This window comes from Periplaneta americana, chromosome 1, assembly GCF_040183065.1.
Source record: "Periplaneta americana isolate PAMFEO1 chromosome 1, P.americana_PAMFEO1_priV1, whole genome shotgun sequence".
Lineage (NCBI taxonomy): Eukaryota > Metazoa > Arthropoda > Insecta > Blattodea > Blattidae > Periplaneta > Periplaneta americana.
The window spans coordinates 90,589,490-90,615,298 of NC_091117.1; the positions used below are offsets into that span (position 1 = coordinate 90,589,490).

At 35.2% G+C, this 25,809-nt stretch overlaps 1 protein-coding gene across 1 annotated transcript in view; it reads left to right on the top strand.

Moving 5' to 3' along the window:
- The window catches only part of LOC138698036 (serine-rich adhesin for platelets), a 453,855-nt gene extending 443,033 nt beyond the window's left edge, over window positions 1–10,822 (top strand). The window contains exon 3 of the mRNA XM_069823717.1: window positions 1,211–10,822. Within this exon, the coding sequence (XP_069679818.1) occupies window positions 1,276–5,004 (3,729 nt within the window). The 5' untranslated portion in view covers window positions 1,211–1,275 and the 3' untranslated portion in view covers window positions 5,005–10,822. The remainder of the gene's footprint in view (window positions 1–1,210) is intronic.
- The last annotated feature ends 14,987 nt before the right edge of the window (window positions 10,823–25,809 follow it).

A 25,809-nucleotide genomic window follows, 5' to 3' on the forward strand; every position in this document is an offset into this window, starting at 1 on the left:
TGAGTGAGTGAGTGAGTGAGTGAGTGAGTGAGTGAGTGAGTGAGTGAGTGAGTGAGTGAGTGAGTGAGTGAGTGAGTGAGTGAGTGGGTAGAAGAAGTAGGGTATAAGAACGACATACGAACGTTATAAAAATCAAATGTAACTGACAGAGTGCCTAGAGAAGACAATAACGATGTTGTATTTTATTTAAAAGCAGTATCAAGTCATTTCTGAGAACAAAAGAACTTAACTTCGATAACTATAGGATCAAAATTTGTATCAATTTAGAACAGTGGTAAGGAAATTTTTATTTATACACCTATGGCTTCTGTACAGTATAAAGTGGGTTTATTTTATGTTCGATGTTGTTTCACGTGGTGGCGATGCATTATGCTGAACAAAATAACAGCCACGAAACCCGATACTTGTGAATAATATTTAATGAGTAGGCTACATAATCCTTTAGGGGACGGAACAAGCATTAGATCTAATCCTTGCAGGAACATAAAGATAATCTTTCTCTTTAATAGCATATTACATGTCGCACTTCCAGTAAAATAGTGTCGTAACTCGAAAATTGTGATTCGTAAAGATATGCTATTTCCTAGTAAAATACTGCTTTAAAAAACTTTTGCTAATTTACTATTTTATTATTAGAAATTGATACTTCCAGCTAGTACAACAGCGTTGTAAATCATTTACGAAAGTAACATACAGTATGTGATTTTCGACATACGACAGTATTTTACCGGGAGTGCGATATAGTTTTTATGGATCAGAAGAACCAGGTTCGAATCAAGGCGAGAGAAATTAAATTTATCTCTCTCTTTTTCATGAATACTGGCTGCATCTCATATTGTATACGTGTGGTTACTGTCTTATCTGAACGCATAATCTGAAATGCCTAGTACTAGTGGCTGTCTATTGTGATTGTAATACAAATTAGGTATGTGAGAATGAACGCCTCAGGAGCTAATTTCTTTATAATTAACATTTCATTAAAATGTTGCAGTTACTTACTGGCACTAGATTACACTGAGATTATGTTTCCTTAGGCTATCCTTGAAAAAGTAAAACAGAGTTCTCATTTACAAACAAGGCGCGTGCAGCATTTTAAAAACCAACACAATTGCTAGACAAATAACAGTAAGACTCCAGCGAGAAAGTGCCCGACATCCTACACATATACACATAAATGAAGACTCATGCATAACTGTTCTACTCTTTTCAGGAACCCGTAAAGCTCCACATACGATGAAGAATAAATAAACGCCGAAGGTCAACAATCTCGACAACATGGTGAAGTGCAACGAGGACGGAGCCCCCATCTTACAAGGAGTTGACAGCGAGAAACTCGCTTCGGAAGACATCATAATACCGCAGTCCAGCAGGAAGAACAGTCGAAGCGGTCGTGTCAGCAGCAATGGCAGTTCATACGGATTTCGGCTGCAAGAACAGGTCCACGGGGACACGGCAAGCATCGGCGACAAGCTGGAAAGGGACACGGCGACGTCAGTCAGCGCCTATTCCACGTACAAGCAGCGCATAGACTCCATGTTCGACGAAACCAGGTCCCAGATGTCGTGCTATGGAGGCACGGTCGGCAGCTTAGGGCTGGAGAAGATACGCCCCGTGATGGGCTCTAGCGATGACGAGGAGGGCAGGCAGAAGAGGATCAACAACACCGTGCAGGCCAGGATAGAGAAGATGTTCGCCGAGATGGCTCAGACCGGCGGCGGGGGCACGACCAAGGACATGACGGCCAGGAAACTGTCTAGCAACTCTTCGCCGTCGCCATCTCATCCGTCAGCCTCCATCAACAGCTTCGCGGTGGATTATCTGGGCTCGGTGCCTCTGCCGGACAAGGTAACGTCGCTGCAAGGGCTCCAGGAGCCCCTCAAAGACTTGTACTTCGCCTACCGGCGCGCCATGGAGACGCAACCCGATCGTGTGGGAAGTGACGTGTGTATGAACGGTACACTAGAAATTAACTCGAGTGGACTCAAAGTGCATCATAAAGGTCAGGACAAAGGTGAACTGGAACAGCTCAACCCATTTCCTACAATTGCCGTGTGGGCGGCTGTGAAATTCGTATGCAGGCAGCGCGGATTCCGAGAAACGGTTTCCACGGGGATGGAGTACGCTTTCTTACCGCTGATCGCCGATCCCGAAGCCATTGACAAAGGGGCATTATTTCAACGCTTGACTCCTGCAGAAGAGAAGTCAATCTTATCAACCACACAAAAAGGTGGCTCTGAGGCGCCACTCAATCATCATTCGCCGATGTTTGCAGTCGTCATGAGAAAAATGGGAGTTTCTAGACAGCTTGAATGTCACGGATTTGTTTGCGCATGCTCGGAAGACGCCATCGTCATAGCAGCAAATCTTTACCAAGCTCTCATGAATAACATGCAAAACAGAAGTAATAACAATGGAAACAAAAGCTCCAAAGTACAGCTGAGCAGACCGAAGAATCAAAATGGCGTAAACTACGTAAGCTTGGGCGCAGAGAGCAGCGTGGCAGGAGACACCGGGAAAAGTCAGTCAGAAGTTGTCAGTAACGCCAGTGTCAGGAGTAACTCCAGCAAGATGAAACCAGTCGCAGTAATAACAGAAGAGATTAAAGAAAGCGTTAAGGATAAAAAGCGACCCACGGTGGCAAAAATCCCGCCGCCCGTTCCAGTGAGGCCTCCGCGGCGAAATAAGAAGTCCTCGGCATCTTCCGCAAGCGAGGACGGTGACGACTTCATGCTTCAAAAGAAGTCGCCAGAGAAAGTTACCAGCGTCGAATCGCTCATTGAGAAATGTCCTTACACACGCGATGACAACAAATCTCACAGAAGTGTGACACCACTGACCCCGAGCACTAGGAACACCACCCTGGAAACAACAAAGACATCTTCTATTATTCGTGGAGTGAGAAGAACTGTTTCCGACCGGCAAAACTACAGCAGTATACAGCTGTCCACAGACAATCCTGAAGGTGGAGACATACTAACGAAGGTAGCAATTCCGCGGAGCAGGAGCTTCCTAAATGCAGGTGGACCACTGACGAGGTACAACAGAAGACAAGGCAGTGGGGTGCCATATGGGAACGGAAGTGGAGGGAGCGGTAGCAGTCCTCTGGGATTCAACGAACTCTTCACTGAATTCAGAATTCAAGAAGGACTCAACAGTATGGACGACATTCTTGACGCTATCATAGACGCAGAGGGAATGTCATTCAATGATCTGAAGCCCATATACAAGGAGTTTCTCCTAAAGTTAGCAGTAACTCTTACAAAAGACGAGCTGTACCAGAGAAGTAAGAGTATAATGCGACGACAGAAGAAGAAGCTTGGTCGTAGGAACAGCTGCTATAAGAGGAAAAAAACTTTTGTAACAGGCGGAGGTGGTTTGAAGAGAGTTTTTAGGCGATCTGTGAACAAATTGAAGCCGGCTAAGTCTAGATTCAACAATTTCGAATTTACATCAGTCCTATTCCCTTCAGATTCTATCAGAAGTACAAAGAAAGTTAATAAAAAGATCATGCCTTTGGAAACTTCATCAACGTCAACTTCTTCGTACTCTACCAGAACCTTCAAGTTGCACAGACAGCCCAGCTTCAACAAGGTCAGCCCTTCGAGTGGAGGCTTTCGGCTACAGAGGAAGGCAAGTAACAGTCGTCGACGTTCTATCTCACAACGTGATATGAACAACAGAAGCCTCGTCCTCAGACCGCAGCTGATGACCAGCACGTCAGAGGATTCGGATTTCTTCAGCATGGTGCGATGTGGTAACCATGGGCTGGCCAGTGGTCTGGGAGGGGCGACAATTAATTCTAGCAGAAGGGGTCCCAACAGATCGTCTAGTGGTTACTTCTCGTGCAGTGAGTGTAGTTATGATAGTGAATCGTGTACTTGTATTTCAGCCGACAAATGTTACTGTTCCTTAGGAGATGCGAAGAAACATCCGCAGGCCACTACCAAGGACCTCTCTTTATCATCATGTGGCTGTGATACAGACAGCTGCATCGAAAGTGATAAATGCTATTGCGCATTCAGTTACCACAACCGCAACAATAGGAATCATCATCATTCACAACACAAGCACTGCATCAGGGCCATATTAGATTCACATACTCCAGTCCAGAAACCTAACCACCTCAGAGTTCCCAGAAATGACTCCGTCATCGAACAGCTTAAACAGAGAGGATTTGTTGCTTCGGAATCCAGTCTTTCAAGAGCAGCATCACCGACTACGGCATGGAGGAGAAATGAAAAGCATATGACAAGTTCTAAAAAGAAAGATATAAACACCATCAAAACTTCTAAGAGCCTAGAATTCCTTCAGATTAACAACCCACCACCACTACGCTCGCAGTATTCTTCGGTTTGGGGCTCTAGACGGGCTGATCATGGCACAAACAGAAGAATGGACGTATATGACTTCCTGCCCAGACGGCAATCTTACCAACAACCAAACTCAACAACACGCAGCACTCAACAGAGAAGGAGTTACAGCTCAGATAATCTCGCACTTGATTATGATCTCTTCACAACCAGTTCAAAATCAGAAGACGAAGATCTAGTCCCTCAGAAGCCTCAAAGGAAGGTGCTAGTAGTGTCTGCACGGGACCCGCGGGGTCGTGTCATCTACATGGGAGCTTCATGTCGCAGCGATGATGGCCAGCACACCAAAAACAAGTTGATGCAACCATCATCTTTGTCAAGTGTCCCTCCTTATGTCAGCAGTGGTAAAAGACAGCAGAAATCCAAAAGCACTGTGGGGTCGACTTCAGCAGCCTGCGAAGCTCTCTCTGTTAAGAAGTCTGCAGAGATTGCAGCTTTGTTCTCGGATGTGAAGCTAACCCAGACAACTGACATTGTTGCCAGGAGTTTGTCGAACACAGATTCTGTAAGCAACACTGGAGAAGTATTTTATAATACTCTGGAACCTCCGGATTACTTTCTGACGTCAAAAACAAGAAGTAGTAGGAATGGCATGGGAAGCAGTCTAGAGAATTCACTAGGATATCTACCATGACATACAGCAGATCATAGATACTGGAAGTGTGTGTCCAGGAGACTGTAGACAGACAACTAAGTTATATGCAAAGTAATTTGGAAGGCATAATCAGAGTGCAGTGTAAAATTAATATTATAATTTTAAACAAAAGTGATCACAGTCATTATCAGTCTTATTAGTTTGCAAATGAAAACGAAGCATGTCTAAACAGAATGTATATTTATTTTTATTCGGTGTGTGTGATGTGCAAAGCAGTGAAACATTATTCTTCTTGGAAGTCTCAAATAGTAATACCGGTACTGTACTGTTTTTTCTATAATACCAGACTCAAAATTATAAGCATTCTGAATTTAGTAGGCCTATTTATCAAGAGAACAACATGAATGCGTGTAGAACACATTTTAAGCAACGATGGAAGTATCCAAGGCTATGATGTTGACTTCATTACACTCACAGGGACTCTTACTTAGGACAATGAGGCAGGAAATAATTATTTGGGAAACTATTGTGACATACAAACGCACCTTAGAAATTATATAATTTATTCACTAGAGTATTTAAAAAATGTCTGCACTTGAAGAGTTTCAAGAATTCAATGAAGGCCTATTAATACCACATTCAGTAGAAGCTCCTGGAAAGTAGATAGCGATTTAATTAGTTTCAGACTTGTTTTGTGTTCCTATATGACAGTATGACAGACAAAAAGTTAATCGAACTGAAAAGTAGATTGTGATTTAATTAGTTTGTGTTCCTATATGACAGACAAAAATTTCAACAGCAGCTCTGAACTGGAAAGTATATTGATATTTAATTAGTTTCAGACTTGATTTGTGTTCCTATGTGACAAGCATACACAGTGGTGATATTCGGCCAGTTCACACCGGTTCAGACGAACTGGTTGTTAAATTAATTCTAGGTAATATTTGCAATTACCATGGACATATACCGTATATGTTTAACATAGGTAAACATGAGAGAACTGGTTGTTAAATTTTTTTAATATCATCACTGGGCATACAGTTCACCAGACACTTTTTAAATTGCAACTGTAAAACAGAAGTGGATATTGGAGCACTCATTACCATAATAAAATGGTAAGGGTACCAGTACTACGTAAATAATTTGAAGATATAGTGTGGTGTGTAAACAGTTGAATGAAAAGTAAAGCTGTGGTATGTTACAGTCTGTGCAATGGAAATATATTATTGAATCTTAAACTTTTCAAAATTACATCTGAATTTTAAAGCAGTTGTGTGAATAATTTTGGGCGTTTATCGCAGTTTGTTTCTGGATTACCATTTTAACTACAGACATAAAAGAGATAATTATAGTCTGCATACAAATGAATTCATTCCCTTAGTTCAGGATTATATCTGGTGCTGTGATTACGTTCTAAAGCTTTTTTTTTCTACTGCAAATGGTCTGAAATATGATGTGCTATATAGTACTCTTCTATTTAAATATAAAAAAAATTGCGCAAGACCTCTTATTTTCTTAAAATATGAAAGTAAATCAGTTTTAGGAAATTATGTGACACCTATTTCTTTTGTTCAATTATATTACCAGTGCTAATGTCTGTAGGTGGTACACATAATTTTCGTAATATGGGATAGTTATCTAATTGATTATTCATTTATATGCAGTGCTCACAGAAATTGTTGCGTATTATTTTTTTGCAAGTTATGAAGAAGTGTGCAAATTTATTTTTATGCAAAAAAAAATTGTATATTTCTTCATAAGTTTGAATAAATTATTTTATTGCAAACTTATGAAGAAATATGCAAATTTATTTTTGTGCTAAAAATTGCATATTTCTTCATAAGTCTGAATAAATTATTTTATTGTAAACTTATGAAGAAATATCCAAATGTCCACACCTGTGGAGTAATGGTCAGCACGTCTGGCTGCGAAACCAGGTGGCCCAGGTTCGAATCCCGGCTGGGGAAGTTACCTGGTTGAGGTTTTTTCCGGGGTTTTCCCTCAACCCAATACGAGCAAATGCTGAGTAACTTTCGGTGCTGGACCTCAGACTCATTTGACCGGCATTATCACCTTCATTTGATTCAGACGCTAAATAACGGAGATGTTGATACAGCATAGTAAAATAACCCAATAAAATAAAAAATAAATAAAAATATGCAAATTTATTTTGGTGCTACAAAATATTGCATATTTCTTCATAAGTTTAAAATAAACTAATATGCAACAATTTTTAGCAAAAACAAAATATATATCGCATATTTAATAAGTTTGCAATAAAATAATATGCAAACATTTCTTTGAGCGCTGTATATACAGTATACAGTAGAACTTCGTTGTAACATAAAACAAGGGCCATGAAAAATTGTGTTACAAACTAGTATCGTAACCAAGCTATACTGGCATTGTACAGATGTGCTCTCAGCTAAGGGAGGTGGGAATTGATACAATTTTGATTACTAGATTATGCCTATATTATGGTTTCTACGGAATATTTGATACTATAGATGAGGTGTCATGGAAACCGATACTGTTGTAAAAAAGTTCTACTGTATAATACAGAGGAAAAAATGTGATTGATTATTGTTTAAAATTAAATGAAGCCATAGTATACGTACACCTACATGCTACAGTATAAGCCTGAAGTAAGGGAATGTCATTTAACCACACTTAAGCACAATGTTACGATACTATTTGTTTAATAGTGAACCAGTATGAAATTATTCTTTGTTCTACGGCATTTAAAAAAATCCACTCATATTAACAAATTTAAGTGAAAGGAAACATAGTTCAGCTAATGTATTTGAAATACATTAATGTATGAATAAAATATGTACCAATACTGGTACTATTAATATTGCATTTGAAAGACTTTATAATTTATATAATCTTTCTTAAAGGAAGAACATAGTAATATGTTTAACGCAATGTTATATAATAATATTTAGTAGAAATAAGCTTACTCCACGTTATTTGTCGTCCTTAGAGATCAACCATGCATACTCCTCAGAAACGAATGATATACGAGAGTTGGGAGTTCAATTTCGCCTATTTTTCCACTCTCATAAAATAACCCTCGATTGGATTTTCTGATAGTCAACGAGGCACACAGGTATTCCACTATAAATGTACATATATGACGTTTTATAACAGACATAAACTTTGTAAGAATGGATTAAGCAATAATCTTTCCTCCCAGCATTTTCTGGTGTGTCATTATACAATCCCCCTTTTGTGTTAAGTATCATTGTACAGTAGTAAGTCTATTCATTTTCATAATGAAAACTACTTCTGATTAATAAGGATTTTACTTTTAATGTTTTCTTAGGTTGGCATTAGTGATATGAGTTGTTTCATTTATGACTGAAAACCTTAGAACTCTTCTTCTTAAGCACAAAAGATTATCAGTGATATTACATACAAAGTTCAACAGACAAAAATCTTCCGTGCCAAATAATAATTGAATTTAAATACTATTATAGTCACAATCATGCCATGGTATGAAAGAAAAATTTCACAACCTCGAGCGGGATTCGAACCTGCGACTTCCTGTACTCCGGTCAGGCGCTCTACAACTGAGCTGTCGAGTTCGTCTCATGCCAAAGGCTTGGAATTATCCTTTCATACTGGCGACTCTGTTATAGAGTACTATCCATAGCGTCTGATCTAGTCAGCACTGCTTATGGGTGTGAAGAATAATAATAATTAATGTAACCGGATATTTATTCCACATCAAACTAGTTATTGTACCGATATTTGTTCATATTACATAGTATTTGAAGGGTTCAGAGCCATAGTGGGCCAAGTGCTATTTATTAAAAACTGAGAAAGCAAGGGTTAAAGTTAAGAGAATACCATAGTTTAATGAAGATTGACATATCATTTAGTTTGAATGTGTATACTTGATATTACTTGCTATATGTTTCCATTGAATTATGGTGATAACTTCATTTTAACTCTTGTTTTCTACGGTTTTAGTAAATGGCGCTTGGCCCACTATGGTTCTGAACCCTTCATTTGGTCTGACTGACTAAATTCAGTAATTTTCTTGCTCAGAAAATGTTCATTTAGTTGACACCTTTTCACTTTAGTTGGCATTACTTTTTATACAATTCTAATGTTAAAAAAATTAAGTAGCCAATAATATTAACTACTAAAAAGCAAATTCCTTTACTGATCCTACAATTACAACATCACTATTATTAAAGGGACATTATACTGAAATTCTCAAAGTCCATATTTTTAAGTATCCGCTATAATGAAATTAATAACTTCCATATTTATAGAGCTAGATTAACCAATTTTTTATGATTGGCGTATTTTATTAATAAAGACAAATGTACAAAATTTCATCCTCATATGATAAGTTGATTGCGTTTAATTAAGATTTTAATAAAATATTGTATAGCTTTACATAAAAAGTTTCTTGCATCACAGTTTACATTATTTTTAATTGATATTCACTTATACGTTACCTTATGTGCATAGGAATTTACTATGGGGTTTAGCTATAAAGTGAGTCATTAAGCAATTAGAAAATTTAATTTAAAAATAAGAAATAAATTAATAATAATGATAATAAATTTATAGTTATGTACCGATTCATTTTACAGCAAAACATAGTAAGTTTTGTTCCCACGTATATAAGAAATCACATAAGTGAATATCAGTTAAAAATAATGTACATTGTGGCGCAAGGGACTTTTTAAATAAAGCAATAAAATATTTTATCAAAATGTTAATAAAACATAAACCACTTAACGTAGAGGGATGAAATTTTGTACATATGTTATTATTAACCATATATTATACTAATGATAAACATTTGGTGAATCTAACTCTAAAAACATGGAAGTTAGTAATTTCAGTATAGGTAGTGTGCCCTTTTAAAGACATTTAAAATTGTTTAAAGTTGATGGAGAGTGGTGGAACCTAGATAGTTAATAGTGAAGGGTTTAAGGTAAATAATTCCAACCTCCACCTTCAGAATTTTATGTTTCGCATAATACATTTTTATCATTATCTTGTCAAGATAAAGTTATTGGTAAGAATATTTTTCTACTCCACAAAATAATACCTTTAAGATGATTACTCTTTTTTTTTTTCTACATCTCATAACATCTAAGTAACGATCTTGACAGGAAGGAATGAATAAAAGAATGAGGAAATGCATGCCATGAATTCAACACAACGGAAGAATGTGTGTGGAAGTATCGCATGAACTGCCAATTTCTACTCCATATTTCATTTACAGTGTTCCACAACAAGTGATTACAGCTATCCTAAAAAGGTTTTAATTAAGATAAAAAGTAAATAAGTCCACCAAAACATAATTGTCTAGTGAGAGGAAAGACCTAGTTATAAACTGTAACGGCTTTGTTACATTTTAAACTGGTATGATGTGCTTTCTGAGTTGAGGTAATTGCTTTAGTGCACCACTGAACAGGAATGCTTCCTTCCTTACTAACTTAAATATTACAGCAGACCCCAGCTTAACGTCCTTCAGCATAAATCAGAGTGTATGAAGGGCAGAAATTAGTATAAAGGAAGTGACAGAAAATTACGTTATAATTTGAAGGCAAAACAATAATCTGCAACAAATTTGCCTGAAACTGTAATCTCTATTTAAACATTTATACCTACAATAGATTAATAATATTTGTCAGTAAGTAAGAAAATTTCAGTCAATATACCAGTTACTTGAGAAAAAATATCTTCAATGCTAAGAACAACTATAATTCCATCAGGAAAAGGGTCACTATCTTTAAATAAGATTAGTGAGACAGGAAAATTAGATTTTTATGGGATAACAAATCTAATTGACCTTGAAAACATATAATTATATTCCTACAAAACGTTTACCACTATCTTTAAATAAGATTAGTGAGACAGGAAAATTAGATTTTTATGGGATAACAAATCTAATTGACCTTGAAAACATATAATTATATTCCTACAAAACGTTTTCCTAAAATATGAAATTTTAAATATCCATAGTAAATAACTTCCTTCTTATATAAACTTCCATAAGTCATAATTCCTTTCCCTATATACAGTACATTGATTAATTTTATTTGTAAAATCACTAAACTCAGATTCATTAATTTCCTAAAACAGTATAAGTTTCCGTATTTTGTTTTCACTAGTAACCCCTCAACTACATGGTGTGGTATGTATTCATAGCCTAATAACAAGACAAAACAGCTGTAAAAATTGAACAATGTGATCCCAAACGTGTTAAGTTCATTTTTATGAATGAAATGGTCTAGTTTTTTTATCCACCAGTTTGAGCGAGTTTTCAAGTGACATGCATAATGACAGAAACTTTTAATCAAGGATTGGCGTTGTTTTTGAAGAAAAGAAGCTTAAAATATAATGATAGAAGTCTCAAACATTATCATATATCGTCCTCTGCAAGACAGAGTATCGTAAGCACCATTTTGCTAACTTTACAGGAGAGACAGTAAGATATTTATCCAACATGGTGGTGAATACGATAATCATAGTTTAAACCAACTTATAAGAGAGAAAAAATTGTTGAGGCCCACGGAACTTTTACAATCAGTGCACAGTGACGGGTAATTTATTCTAAGCACTGTAACTCATTTTCGGTAAAAATGATGTTTACTTTACTTTGCTTTGAAAGGGACGATATATGTTGGGTAAATGATAAAAATGCCCAAATGGACTGAAAGAGTTTTGGGATCACACTCTTCGATTAAGTGTTGAAAATAGTTCAATAAAAATAATGTCGAAAATAATGTTCGGTACATACAGTATAAATGTGGTGGAAATTACCATGCCTAAGAAAAAAAACAAAGCAGAAGAATACAGTCTATTGTTCCTAGTACCCTCATAAACTCGAACTTCGTGACTGCATATACTAGACTGTGCTGTAAGCATGTCACTGGCTTCATATGAGAAAAAAAAATGTGATGTTTTCTTTGAATGTAATGGCTACTGCATTGATTATAGCTTTCAATTCCGTAACTGTTGAATTCAAACATTAATCTCTGGAGGATAGGAGGAAGGTTACAAATTACCGGTATCAATAATTATAAGACTCTAGTCTTATACGGGTGTAACAGAATAACCATTCCTAATTTTCTGATCTTATAGAGGATATGAAAATAAACATTTTTTCTTAATAAAGTGTCCGAAAATGCTTCGTATATAAGACAGAGATCATCACTCACATTATGGCTGCATTTATTTTTCCATGGGAATAATAATTGAAGTTAGTTTGTTGTTGTATGTCATAAAATATCATCTGTGAGATCTGTTTATTTAATTTCATGGTATTAAAATGCATTGGTTTACAAATATTGAACTTGCAGACATGCATAAAGCATTTGAGCAGCTTATGGCAATGCTAATTTGACACAGGAAATCTATGAGAAGCAACATCCTCAGCAACATATTCTGGAGCTACTTGAAGATGTCCCGATTAATATAATATATTCAGAGAAACATTATCTTTCAACACGACAGTGCACCCGCACATTTCGGCTTAAATAGTAGAAATTATTTAAATATACATTTTCTGAATCGTTGCCTAGGGAGAGCAAGTCCAGTTGCTTGGCCAGCACGTTCACCAGATATGACTCCAGTTGATTTTGGGGTCATATTAAATCAATTGTTTATGAAACATCCATCAACACAGCAGAAGAATTAGTTGGTAGAATTATTCTTGCTTTTGACGATCTTCATAACCAACCACAGATATTTCGAAGGATTCGTCATTCAATCATATGCCATTATACTTTGTGTATCAACAATGGCGGTCGCAATTTTGAACAGTCCTATAGTTTATCAATATTTGGTATTAAATAAAAGAAAAGTTACTGTGTAACCATAGAAAGTAAATAAAGTAACTTTCCAAGTTGAGATTCTTTCATTTTTTCCTTCATACCAATTCACTTGTAAAAAACGGAGCATTTCCGGACATTACTTTATTAAGAAAAAAGGTTTAATTTCATACCCTCTATCACATCAGAAAATTAAGAATCAAACAGACCAATTGAACATGTGTATATGTATGTGTATGTATACACACATATATATATATATATATATATATATATATATATATATATATATATATATACCGTAACAAAGTTCCTGAGTTAGGTGCTTTTTGCAAGAATTAAAATCAAATACAAACATTATTTATTGACTACATAGGAAATGTAAAAAATCAAATTTAAAGTATTTGTGTCTGTATAGAAAAAGTAACAGACAGCGTGAGAAAATAAGAATTTTTCATAACATGGACTAATATAGCTTTGACAGAATTGCACAGGTATAATTATTACAGATAGCAAGAAATGTAATTCCCTGGCCTGATTCTTCTTAAGCTTTATAGCCTAATTTATGGAATTATTCTAAAACTTAAATTCAATCATAATGAAACAGGTAGGCCTACCAGTAATTAATTCCAGTATAGATCAGAAAAGTAATTGTTTAACAATGCTTGTGGACATAGGTATCATTAATATTTTAATTCGAATTCAGAGTTATTTTGTTCCATTCGCGATTTCCCTAGAAAAAAATGGCAAAGTGGCTATACAACGCACTTACATGCAAAACAAAACGTAGACTTTATCACTAAAAGATTATTATTTTTATAATTCTAACGATCATATTTGAATAAAATTATCTTTGGATCTGTATTTCAGGAAGTCAGAATCAGTTTTGTAATGCCAGTAATTCCGATACAAAGAATATTATTAACGTCAAGCTGCAAAGATATTACAGTTCAGATTGTGTCCATTTAAATTCAGTGTGCAACGCTAATATTTCTTGCATGCATTAAGGCAGTAAGAAATTAATTACAGCTAGTAACGAAAGAAAAGAATGAGTCTCGACTTCGCAGGGGGAATTTTTCAAAACAATCATAATACAAAATCTCTGATCCAATTTATTTAAAATTAAACAACGAATTCACAACTTAAGTAATCATGAATTTTTAATCACCTACGAAGAGTTCCTCAATCATTATATAAATACATTAAAATAACTTCCAGTACTATTTTTTGAGAAATGTTTTAATTTTGTTCTTTCACAGAAACAAGTACTGTGTATAACTGTCGTAACTGAACAACAATTTGGTAGTCACTGGCGTAGCTCAGTCAGTTAAGGCACTTGCCTGCCGGTCTGAAGTTGCTCTCGGGTGCGGGTTCGATCCCTGCTTGGGCTGATTACCTGGTTGGGTTTTTTTCGAGGTTTTCCCCAACCGTAAGGTGAATGCCAGGTAATCCATGGCGAATAATCCTCGGCCAAATACCATCTTGCTATCACTAATCTCATCGACGCTAAATAACCTCGTAGTTGATACAGCGTCGTTAAATAACCAACTAGAAAAAAAAGCAACAATTTGGCTCTATTCAACAAGAAATTTATCACTTGCCTGCCGGTCTGAAGTTGCGCTCAGGTGCGGGTTCGATCCCTGCTTGGGCTGATTACCTGGTTGGGTTTTTTTCGAGGTTTTCCCCAACCGTAAGGTGAATGCCAGATAATCTATGGCGAATAATCCTCGGCCAAATACCATCTTGCTATCACCAATCTCATCGACGCTAAATAACCTCGTAGTTGATACAGTGTCGTTAAATAACCAACTAGAAAAAAAAGCAACAATTTGGCTCTATTCAACAAGAAATTTATCACTAACATGAGCTGCACATTGAATAAAAAATATGTTTGCAACATTTTATAGATTTATTTTTAATTAAATATCATGATCTTATAAATCTCTTCAACAGCACAAAATGATTAAATGCAAGATTTTCACAGATAAAATCTCGATTATGAGAAACATGTTTTACGATAGAACTCTTGATTTAATACAGAAGAAAACGTACTATGTATTAAAGTCTTCCAAAAATATATATACATATAGCGGAAGTTTATCCCTTTAAAAGTAAAATTGTTAATAATTTTCATAAAAATTAAATTAAACACTATTAAACGTTTGTATGTACAATATGAAAATGATATCAATAGCATAAATGCCAAGAATAGTGACGTTATCATTTCTAATTTGAGAGGGTAATGTAAAACTTAGATGGGCAGACTAATCAAGGTGAAAAACCCTCTTTCCTTGTGCACTAGCTACATCACTGAAATGGTTATGGGACCAGATTAATTAAATGGTAAATGTTTCTATTAAATAGAGCCTATTAATAAAGTACTGAATTTTACACAATTAATTTTGGTCACTACTTAGAGAAGATAAAACTAAAATTTAATTAAGTTTGAACAAATTATAAGTTTATCATCCTCAATTCATGCCAATAAGTGAAACTGCTTAGTAATTGCTAGAGAAGTACGTATTGTGAAATGAATATGATAAAAATGAAGTAACAAATTAAATTTCGTAATAAGAGTTGAGAAACAATATTTGTGTGGAGTCCAGGAAATGGCAGAAGGATGGGTATGTAGTAGTTTCAGGTGAGCACTAACTCACTGAAGTCCCCCGCGCCAAATGGTGTCGCTCCTGTAGGCCGTTAATTTGAACATAACGTAAAATTAGGTGCAATGTACATTATCGTTTTGTGCTATTTCATTAGTAACATGCCATCTTTGAAACCCAAAAATTTACTTTACATCTAAGTTGTGATATTTCAGCAGTTCAATATTTTTCCCCCATCATGTAAGAAAGACTTAGTTCTATTCTTCTTTTCAATTAATAATAGATCAGTTATAAACTAGATTTCTTTTTCTAGAAGGAAAAGACATAGACTAGTAATCTGTTATATAACTAGATATAGTAAGAGCACAGTCATGTAGATATAACTTTCTTGGTAATTCACCATGGTCAAAATAGGGATAACAGACAAAAAAAGCATTCAGTATACCAGTTTATATCATTATATTATAATGAAATACGCTGTTACATTAAATAAAACAATACACTGTTTTACATAAAGCACACACCATATAATTTTCTTTTATAATTTTTCAGAAATTCCACATCTGCTCCCAGTGACTTTTAAGAAGGGTAACACGTTTCTTGAAACTGAACAAGAATAAAATACAGTAATTATGTAACTTCGCAATTTTTAACTCAATTTAGTTTTCGAGAAAAAAACTTATGAACTAAAAATAGGCAAATAGGTAAATGACCTAACAAAACCACTCTATTTGACTCCAGTATTTTCCGTTTCATACGTCTAACATCTTCATAGATTCTTGGACATAAATCTGCATTATTCTGTAGTTTAGAGTCATAATAGGAAAAAATGAATCTGATCTAGAATCCAGTGACATTGTTTAGTTTAAATACATTCCTATTGCATCAGTTGAAATTTCCAATAACACAAGTTCGTTGTTGTGAGAACATACGTTACAGTCACATGAGTTTGACGGCCAGAGGTATGAAATATTATTATGCCATTGAATGAATGTTCGGAGTTTCCATCGATTCCACTGTTTTTTTTTTTTTCTGTAGGAACTAGTGAGCTGCGTTTCTTCTCCACCCGCTCCATGTAAATCTTTCAGTATAGCGAACTTCTTCACTGGTTGAAGAATAATGTTACTATGAGGTATACAGAGAATTTCTATGCAGACTGGTTCCACTCCAACCTTTACCTAATAAAATCTGTTGTCAGGCAGCGAGTGATTGTACACTGACATGCAGACAGGTCTGTGCATGCTTCTCTACACAGACTGGTCCCCTTCCATTCCTTACCGCATAGCTTTCTCAGAACAGGCACTCTGATCTACCATCATTAAGCCGACGGAGCATTATACCTGGGACCAGTCTACATAGGAACTCTGTATATGAGCACCAGATATTTTTCAATCAAACCTCCTACAATCAAACCTTGTAGAAAATAATAGTCAGATACTTCTCTTTGAGAAATATCTTTATGTATACATAGACATAGACACATACACGTTGTTTTCCTGTATAATTAAATCTCTGTATGGGCGAAAGTAATTTTTCAGAACAGTATAAACTTTCTATCTCACTCTGATTGAAACTAATTATGTTCAGACCATTCTAAATAAAGACCTAAGTGTCATTATATAAACTTTAATAATTATGTTAAATGAAACCCTAGTACATTATAAAATAACTATAAATACTATTATTATCTCAATGAGATAAAAATTTTTCTTTCACTTATTTACTTGTGGCAAATATATATCCCTCATTCCACAGAATGATGTGGATCATGTGAATGATAAAATCGATGTCTTTAGCTTAAGAATGAAGCCAAGCTAAATGTTAAATAACAGTAGTATACTGAAGAGTTTAAAATGGGCATGATATTGCTGTTAAAAACTTTCAAAACCCATTCCTCAACACTTATAATCTTAATAAATTATTCTCCATAATAAGATCTACTGTACCGGTATCTAATGAGTATTTAATAATATTACTTATGATATTATATTTTTATGCTGACAAACATTGTTGGTAATGGACCAATTAATGGAGTACAATTAATTCTGTCACATATTAACTAAATTTCACAATAATCTTGTAATTTGTCAGTAGTCTTATTTTCAACAATAAGCAACCGTTTTCTATCTCTACAGTAAGTTGCAGCAGGCAGAGAAGTTGAAACATTCAATTTGGATAATTTCAATTTAATATTAAAGGTAGGCGCTCATTTATCAGAAAACATTTGTTCGATGCAGTCGCATTTTTATTATAGTATCGCTCACTTGTTCGCATTTCCGAATTAATCATCAAATAGTATTGTAATTTACCGCTAGAGCGCATTATTTCATTGTAGTGTTGTGAACTGAACTTGGAAATAAAATGAATAGCTCTGTAACTTTAATAAATTATGAAAAACACACTTGGTTCATTCAATATTTCCCCATTCTCATTCAACACGTTCTTTTTACATAATATTACATTGATATAATTTTACTTTGACAAATTGTAAAGATGTTCGTACTGTTGGGTTAACAAATTAAATTTCTCTTCATCCATTTCATTTATACCTTGAATATTACCACAATTGGAGACCTCGCAAATGGATATAATTTTCATGACATTCCTTAATTCGATCTTGGCCCATATGGAAATCCGTTTAGAATTCTCTGGCCAGAATTCTGGATGGAATGCGGTCATGCAGACAGACGCGATACAGCCAAGTGAGTGATGCTCCATTTAAAATAATGCAAAGAATAAAAATCCAAACGAATCCATTCCGGTAAGCAAGTGCCTCCCTTAATTAATTAAATATCATACGTAAAATAGTTCAATACACACTCCTTAAAAAAACTGTCAATAGAAATACTTCCACTTTCAAGAAGCACCAATTATTTAAAACACCTACCACAACAACATAATTTATCGTAAATTTAATTTTGTAAATAATCTTCTAAATAATTCGCCATATACTATCAATTATGTAGAAGAAAACAGTATAATGATTAAAAGAAATGAGCAACAGACTTACTGACTGGATTGACATGACTGTAATGACCAATTGGCAGATCGATTAACTTGACTCAATGATTTCATAGTACTTACAATTGCCTTTATTTTCATTTGGATGATAAATATATAATGTATAGGAATGAAGGACAATATTTTATTACTGATTTATTTTATGTTAAACAATGACCGAATTGTTACAATAAAATTGCAGACATGGACAATTTTATTTACGAGAAGATATCCCCACTTACAGTTATTCTGTGACTTAGCATTAGTTAATATTAATATTCTACAATCTTTATATGTCAAATTTGTTCAAATAAATTGTGTTTCGTCTGATGTAACATGAATTCTGAAATTTTAGATAAGAGTGTGTGCAGTAAATACGTAGATATATTTAGGGATACGTAGATTATATTTCTTCCAATACACGATAACTTTTCATATAAACACAATGATGTTCAACTTGATATATGTCAAAAGATTCATTGTATGCAGAAGGTACTATCAATCCCAAGCAACTGTTGGAATGTCTACATATATTACGATTACTTTTTTTATTAATAAAGACTATAAATATTTTTCAAGAGAGAATATTCACATAAAATACAGAGACAATAATCAAGAGTGTAAAATATAATTGCAGTAATATATTACTAGAATAAATCAGAAACAATGTCTCTCTTTACTCAGTTATATTCATAAGGATTAGTATTGTAATTATTTTAGGATAATTTTAGTTGTAAATCCAAGTATCAACATACCTACATGTATATGTATCATAATTTATTGCTGTGAATATTATTTAAGTTTTCCCAGAGACTTGAAAGTGTAGAATAATTCAAAATTAACAAAAACATTAAATAACGGTGATGTAAATGCCTTACTGTCATGTTTATCTGCAACACTGTGTGTAATAAATATTTGTGCAATAAAGAAATGGACAATTCTCAAGTATTTATTTATTACATACCGGTACTGGTAGGTATAACGTTGATTATAAATAATGCTTCAAAGAAACTCGAGAATTTTATTATCATCGTCAACGTCGTCGTCGTCGTCATCATCGTCATCGTCGTCGTCATCATCATCATCATCATCATCATCATCACGGACAATTTCTGTTTAGACCATTAAGGTCTCTATTCATCTCAGTGTTCCTGATCTCTTCATCTTCTTACTTCCAACACAAATCTGAATATCAATCATTATAATGCTATTATAATCTACACTATTTGGTGTCACTTATGAGGTTCAAACCTGTCTTCGGACAGTTGACTAAACAACAACAGTAGTCTACATAGAATGACCAAATTTAAAAGAACTGTCAAACATATTACAGAGGATTATATAGTGGATTCTTTGTAATTCGAACTTGGATAATTTGAATTATTGGGTAATTCAAACAGAAGTTTATTCCTCTTTAAATTCCTATTGAAACCAATGTTAAAATTTTATATGTAATTCGAATTTTCTAACCTTTCATTTGGATAATTCGAAGGCAAAATGTAATTAATTCAAAAAGCAAATACGTACGTAAATATTACTAAATTTCAATGTCTGAAAAATTTACTGCATTACTGTAATAAGCAATTCCAAGAATTTCTAGTGATGGACATAAAGAAAACAGAATAATGCAGTTTCACCTGGTTTACAGTTTTAGAGAAAATAAAGCTTTTGTTTGGTGGCATGCAGCATTCACTCTCCTCAATAGTGTTGGATTGTCCACCCCTATTTGTGCAGCTATACGTCCTTTTTGTAAGAACAAACAATTTGTCAAAATCTTCTTAACAATACTAAAGTTAGTCGCCAAAGGACTCACAGGGCACAGTTCAGTTGTGATTTGTCAGTATATGTTGCTCGCAATGTCAAAGCATGGCTGGTACACTAGAAGTGGAAAAGAGGTGTGAGGAAGAAAAGTGACATCGCTAAAAACTATGGATATTGCCGAACACATTATCGATATTGCCGAACACATTATCAACCCTTATTAAAATAAAAAAAAAAATAACGGTGAGATGGCATCTACAAGGCAGAGGAAAGAGGAGACATATAAAAGGCAGAGAATTTCGTGACATAGATGAGTGTATGTAAGTGGCTCAAACAATCACTTGAGTGCAACATATCAATAAGTGGTCCATTGATTCATGCCAAAGCTGAAGAATTTGCTGGAAAACTGAACACTGAAAATTTTCAAGTATGTTTGGGTTGATTTACAGGGTTTAAAGAAAGATATGGCATTTCTTAAAAAAAAAAAAACACGTGTGGTGAAAGTGCTTCAATTGATGTAGGAAAAGCTAATTAGTTTTCAGGGTTTGTCTGAGTTCATTGAGGATTATGAACCAAAAGACATATTTAATATGGATGATACAGGATTGTTTTTCAAGTGTACGCCAAATAAAACGTTCATATTTAAAGAGGAAAGGAACTGTTTTCAGCTTGCGCTATAGGACCACGCACAAAACATGGCAGGTTTTAAAGTAAAGTCCAATACATATTATTGTAATTATTTTTATTTACAATAATTTTGTTTTATTGATTTATGTTAATAATGCATGGTTTTTGTTAATTCGAATTTTGGATAATTCGATATTGTTTCGTATCTTTTTGGAGTTCGAATTAAAGAGAGTCCACTGTATTATGTTATATTTGTGTGAAAAAAATTCTTCTTTAAAACGACGAAATGTTTTAGGGTAGACAAAAGCCGAAGTAATAGCAGAGGGGTTTGAAGGTTGCAGATATATCTTATTCCTATTCTGCATACTTTGTAGACAAACAGCAATAGAATAAGTCCTACTCCTCAATTCAGTTTGGTTGATAGACCTTTCCCCTCTATTCACACACACTACATCAGTGAAGGGGAACTTGCTACTGCCCAACTCACAAACATTCGACTAATTGTCTTTCAACATAAAGTGATAAATTTTATTACTGAAACTTTCTACCAGTAATCTATATTTCATTTTTATTGCTGTTTGTATCAATTGACACATTAATAGTTACTAAGAGCAGAAGCTAAATGTTTTCTTCATCGCTAGTACCTAAACCAGAACACACACAAAGAAACAATCTGCACTGTGTCGCTCCTCCTGACTTCTTAATACAAACCAACATTCCTTATTTAATTAGCTGAAAACATTGTAATGGTACTAAAATAAACTGAAACTTGTCAACCATCTGAGTGCCTGTATTTTATATTCCCTTATGTACTTCGTACCATAATTTCTTTTCTTGGGGGTTGCAGGTATAAGAGATAACAGCTACCACTTGGTCACTTACAGACTCAAGGCAAGAAGGGAAAAGAAATACCTATGAATCCTCTCAACTTGTATGACATGCCATTTAATATTATCACTTCGAACTGTAATGTCGTTTATTTTGCATTATGTTTATGTAATATCAAAAAGCCAGAGAATTTTGTGTTGAATTAATGTTTTTACTTTCCTTAAAAGAAGTTATCTTTTAACTTAAAAAAATTAATAAGTGGTTCTACGAACTGTGACAAATTCAACAAAAAGTTTGGGCGAACCAGCTGAATGACACCACTGCACAGGACCGTGAAATCATGGCATTTTTATACTAATTAATACCACGCTAATTTTCACTTCGTTCCTACATTTACTGCTTAACATCTCAACCCAAATGTTAGGAACAGTATATAAGCAATTGAAAGATAGTAATTGTAATCTGCAAACTTACTGTGTTAATATATTTTACATGCTGCAAATTAAACAATATGGGACCCACAGCTTTACTTCTCTCCCAGATGAAGTCATAGACATAATATAGATTTTCCTGCCCGAAAAACCTACTACCCTCCATCAGGTTTGAACCTGTGAATCTCGGATTCAAATGCAAATCTATGGTGCTACAGCCCTTTGCAGGGCCAAGACCGACCAACCAGCTGCTGGTCTCACGTCCACATGCCGAAGCAGAAGTGGACGATCATCCGACCAGAATAGAGGTATCATGTGGTTAGCACAATGATCCCCCCAGCTGTTATAGCTGGTTTGAAAACTGGACTTTTGCTACCTATCGTAGCTCCCCAAGTGCATCACGGTGCTGGGTGGGCACCAGTCCCATACACTGGCCGAAATTTCATGAGAAAATTTCTTCCCCCATGAGGACTCGAACCAGCACGCATTCCGTAACGCAAGTCCTAGGTGGGATGCCTCAGACCACGACACCACATCGCGGAACTCTCGGATTCAAATACTGTACTAATACCATAACCTCGGATCATAGAAGATGACTAAAAATGCAGATAGTTTGTTTAACAGATTCTGCTTTCAAAAAATGTGTAATACAAAAACGTAATTGAAATACTGTAACAATGTGTGCAATTGCTTCAGATCCAATCTCCCCAAATGATTTGTTATGTCCTCTAAAACAGAACAGAAAGTGCAAGTGTAGGTGGCTGGCATTTTCATTTGTAAGTCATTGTTTCACAAATTCATAAAACTTCATTAAGTATAACATAACAGTAGTTTGAATGAAAAACGATTACACCTTATACAATTACAAATATAAGATTACCGCCATTAAAAAGACCTCTCTTAATCTTTGCCTCCAATCTTCTCTACCTTCTGCTATTCTCCTCCATACTCGGATTCCCAGAATCTGTTCAGCATCTCTTCTGACTGCATCTACCCGTCGATTTCTAGATCTACCACTCAATCTTGCATTTAAAAAATTTCCATCTGGCATTTTTTTTGGGGGATCCATTTGTCTTCCATTCTTTGAAAGTGACCTCGCTATCTAAGATGTTTCATCTCAATCTCTTCTACTACAGTATATCCTTATACTGTGTATATAGGGTGATTCAAAACCTCTGCGACAAACTCTGAGGGGTGATAGATCTAAGAATAAGGAACTCTATTTACTAAACAACCTATGTCTTTTGACGCGTTGTTTTGAAGTTACAATTGAAAATGTTTTTATGCGGGCATATGTCAGTGTATGTGAATGTGTGTACCCCTGTTTGTTTACGTGAAATTGTTGACGATTATCTGCTGGGACCTGTCATCATTGCACCCGTTTGAATGGGGCGACTTACCTGGAATTCCTTCAGAACACACTTCCGCTGCTCATGGAGGAGATACCCCTTGCGATACGCAGAGAAATGTGGTTCTAGCATGATGGCGCTCCACTGCACTTCAGCCTGGTTGTACGAACACATCTGAACAGATCCTACAGGGAGAAATGGATAGGGAGAGGGGGACCTGTTGCGTGGCCAGCGCGATCACCTGATCTAACACCCCTAGATTTTTTTCCTTTGGGGGCATATGAAAAATGTCGTCTACAATACTCCAGTTAACACAAGACAAGAACTGACTGAGCAAATATTCACTACATTTGATCAAATCACACACAGGCCTGACATGTTTGCCATAGTCTGACAGGCAACGTACGACAATGTAATGAGTGTAATGAGGAACAGGGTACACAGTTTGAACACCTCCTGTAATTTGTCCCTACCTGCAGAATAAAAATGAAGTCATAACACAGCACCTATTTTTGTTTCAAAATGACGCGTCAGAAAATATAGATTGTTTAACAAAAAAGGTTCCTTATTGTTAGCTCTATCACCCCTCAGAGTTTGTCGCAGAGGTTTCGAATCAACCTGTATATCATATAATTCTTTATTATACAGTGTGATTCTCTTGCTAGAGGCCCCGAACTTTTGTCTATAAAACTGCCATTTACTTAAAGTTTGTCTTGAAAATTTGTATGCACATACCTTCAACAATGTAAAACAAGATCCAACCCTCGCAATAGGTTCGAACTCTTCCAGTGACCTTCACTGATACACTGCATCTCGGTAGTGTTGGCTCGAATGTCTAGTGATTAACAATGTATACAATCGGAGAGTGCTTGTTCCTTGTTCATAAATACTGGCAAACATATTCATTTAAATCATGTTAAAGGGCATTTCAGATTAAATTTGGTATGAGACATGTACCTTCAAGTGTTGTATCCAGAAATTGGTAAGAAAGTTAGAGACAATGGGTAGCCTTGTCACACAGCATTCAGGAAGCCGGAAATTGTCTTACTACGTGCTTACCATGTGTCAGTGTTCAAGATTTGCAACTGATGGACCATGATGAAAAACATGTGCAGTTTTGTTTATAGTTTCAAAATTTAAATTTACTGAAGGGAAAAGTGTACAGAAATGAATCCCGCACAATCGCAACCCTGAAGGAAGCTATATGTCAAGAGACTGAAGTCATTATCAATGCCACTTTAAGAAAAGTATTCCCGAATTTGGAGAGATGGGCACAAGAATGCTTGGATTGGAAGGGGACCATTTCCAGCATTGAATATGAGCAGGTCCTGTTTTGTATTGTTCAAGGTATGTGCATACAAAATTTCAAGACAAATTTTAAGTAAATGACAGTTTTATAGACAAAAGTTTGGGACCTCTAGCAAGAGAATCACACTATATATGATACGTCATGTTCTATTTTCCTTTATAGATCTGTAAATTTTCTAAGAATTTTCCTTTCAAAAACTAATAGCATTTCTTCAATACCCTGGTTCATCTTCCAAGACTCACTTCCATATATTATGACTGGCATTATCAGTGTTTTATAAATTCTTATCTTTGTTTCAGGAAATAAGATTTTATTCTTAAAAATACTTTGCAGGGAGAAATAAGCTTTATTAGTAGCCATTGTTCTGGCTTTAACATCTTTAAGTTATTACGGTTCCCAGATATTTAAAGGTGCTACTGATTTCAAATATAAGATTACAAATTTGTAATAAAAATGCTCCAGTAATGACAAAATACTTATTTGCTTACAAATGATTTTTAAGAAACCCAGAAGTTCATTGTCGCCCTCACGTAAGTCTGTCATTGGTCCCCATCCTCAGCAAGATTAATCCAGTCCCTAACATCATATCCCAACTTCCTCAAATCCGTTTTAATATTATCCTCCCATCTGGTCTCCCTAAAGGTCTTTTTCCCTCAGGTCTCCCAACTAACACTCTATAATCATTTCTGGATTCACCCATACATGCTACATGCCCTGCCCATCCCAAAGTTAGTGTTCCTAATTATGTCAGGTGAAGAATACAATGTGTGCAGTTCTGCGTTGTGTAACTTTCTCCATTCTCCTGTAACTACATCTCTCTTTGTCCCAAATATTTTCCTAAGCACTTTATTCTCGAACACCCTTAACCTCTGTTCCTCTCTCAAAGTGAGAGATCGTTTCACAGCCATACAGAACAATCAATAATATAACTGTTTTATAAATTCTAACTTTCAGCTGTTTTGAGAGCAGACAGATGACAAAATCTTCTCAACCGAATAATAACAGGCATTTCCCATATTTATTCTGTGTTTAATTTCCTCCCGAGTGTCATTTATACAGTAGAATCCCTCTTATCCAGCACCCAAAGGGACCAGGCTAGTCCGGATACGAGATTTTGCCGGATAAATG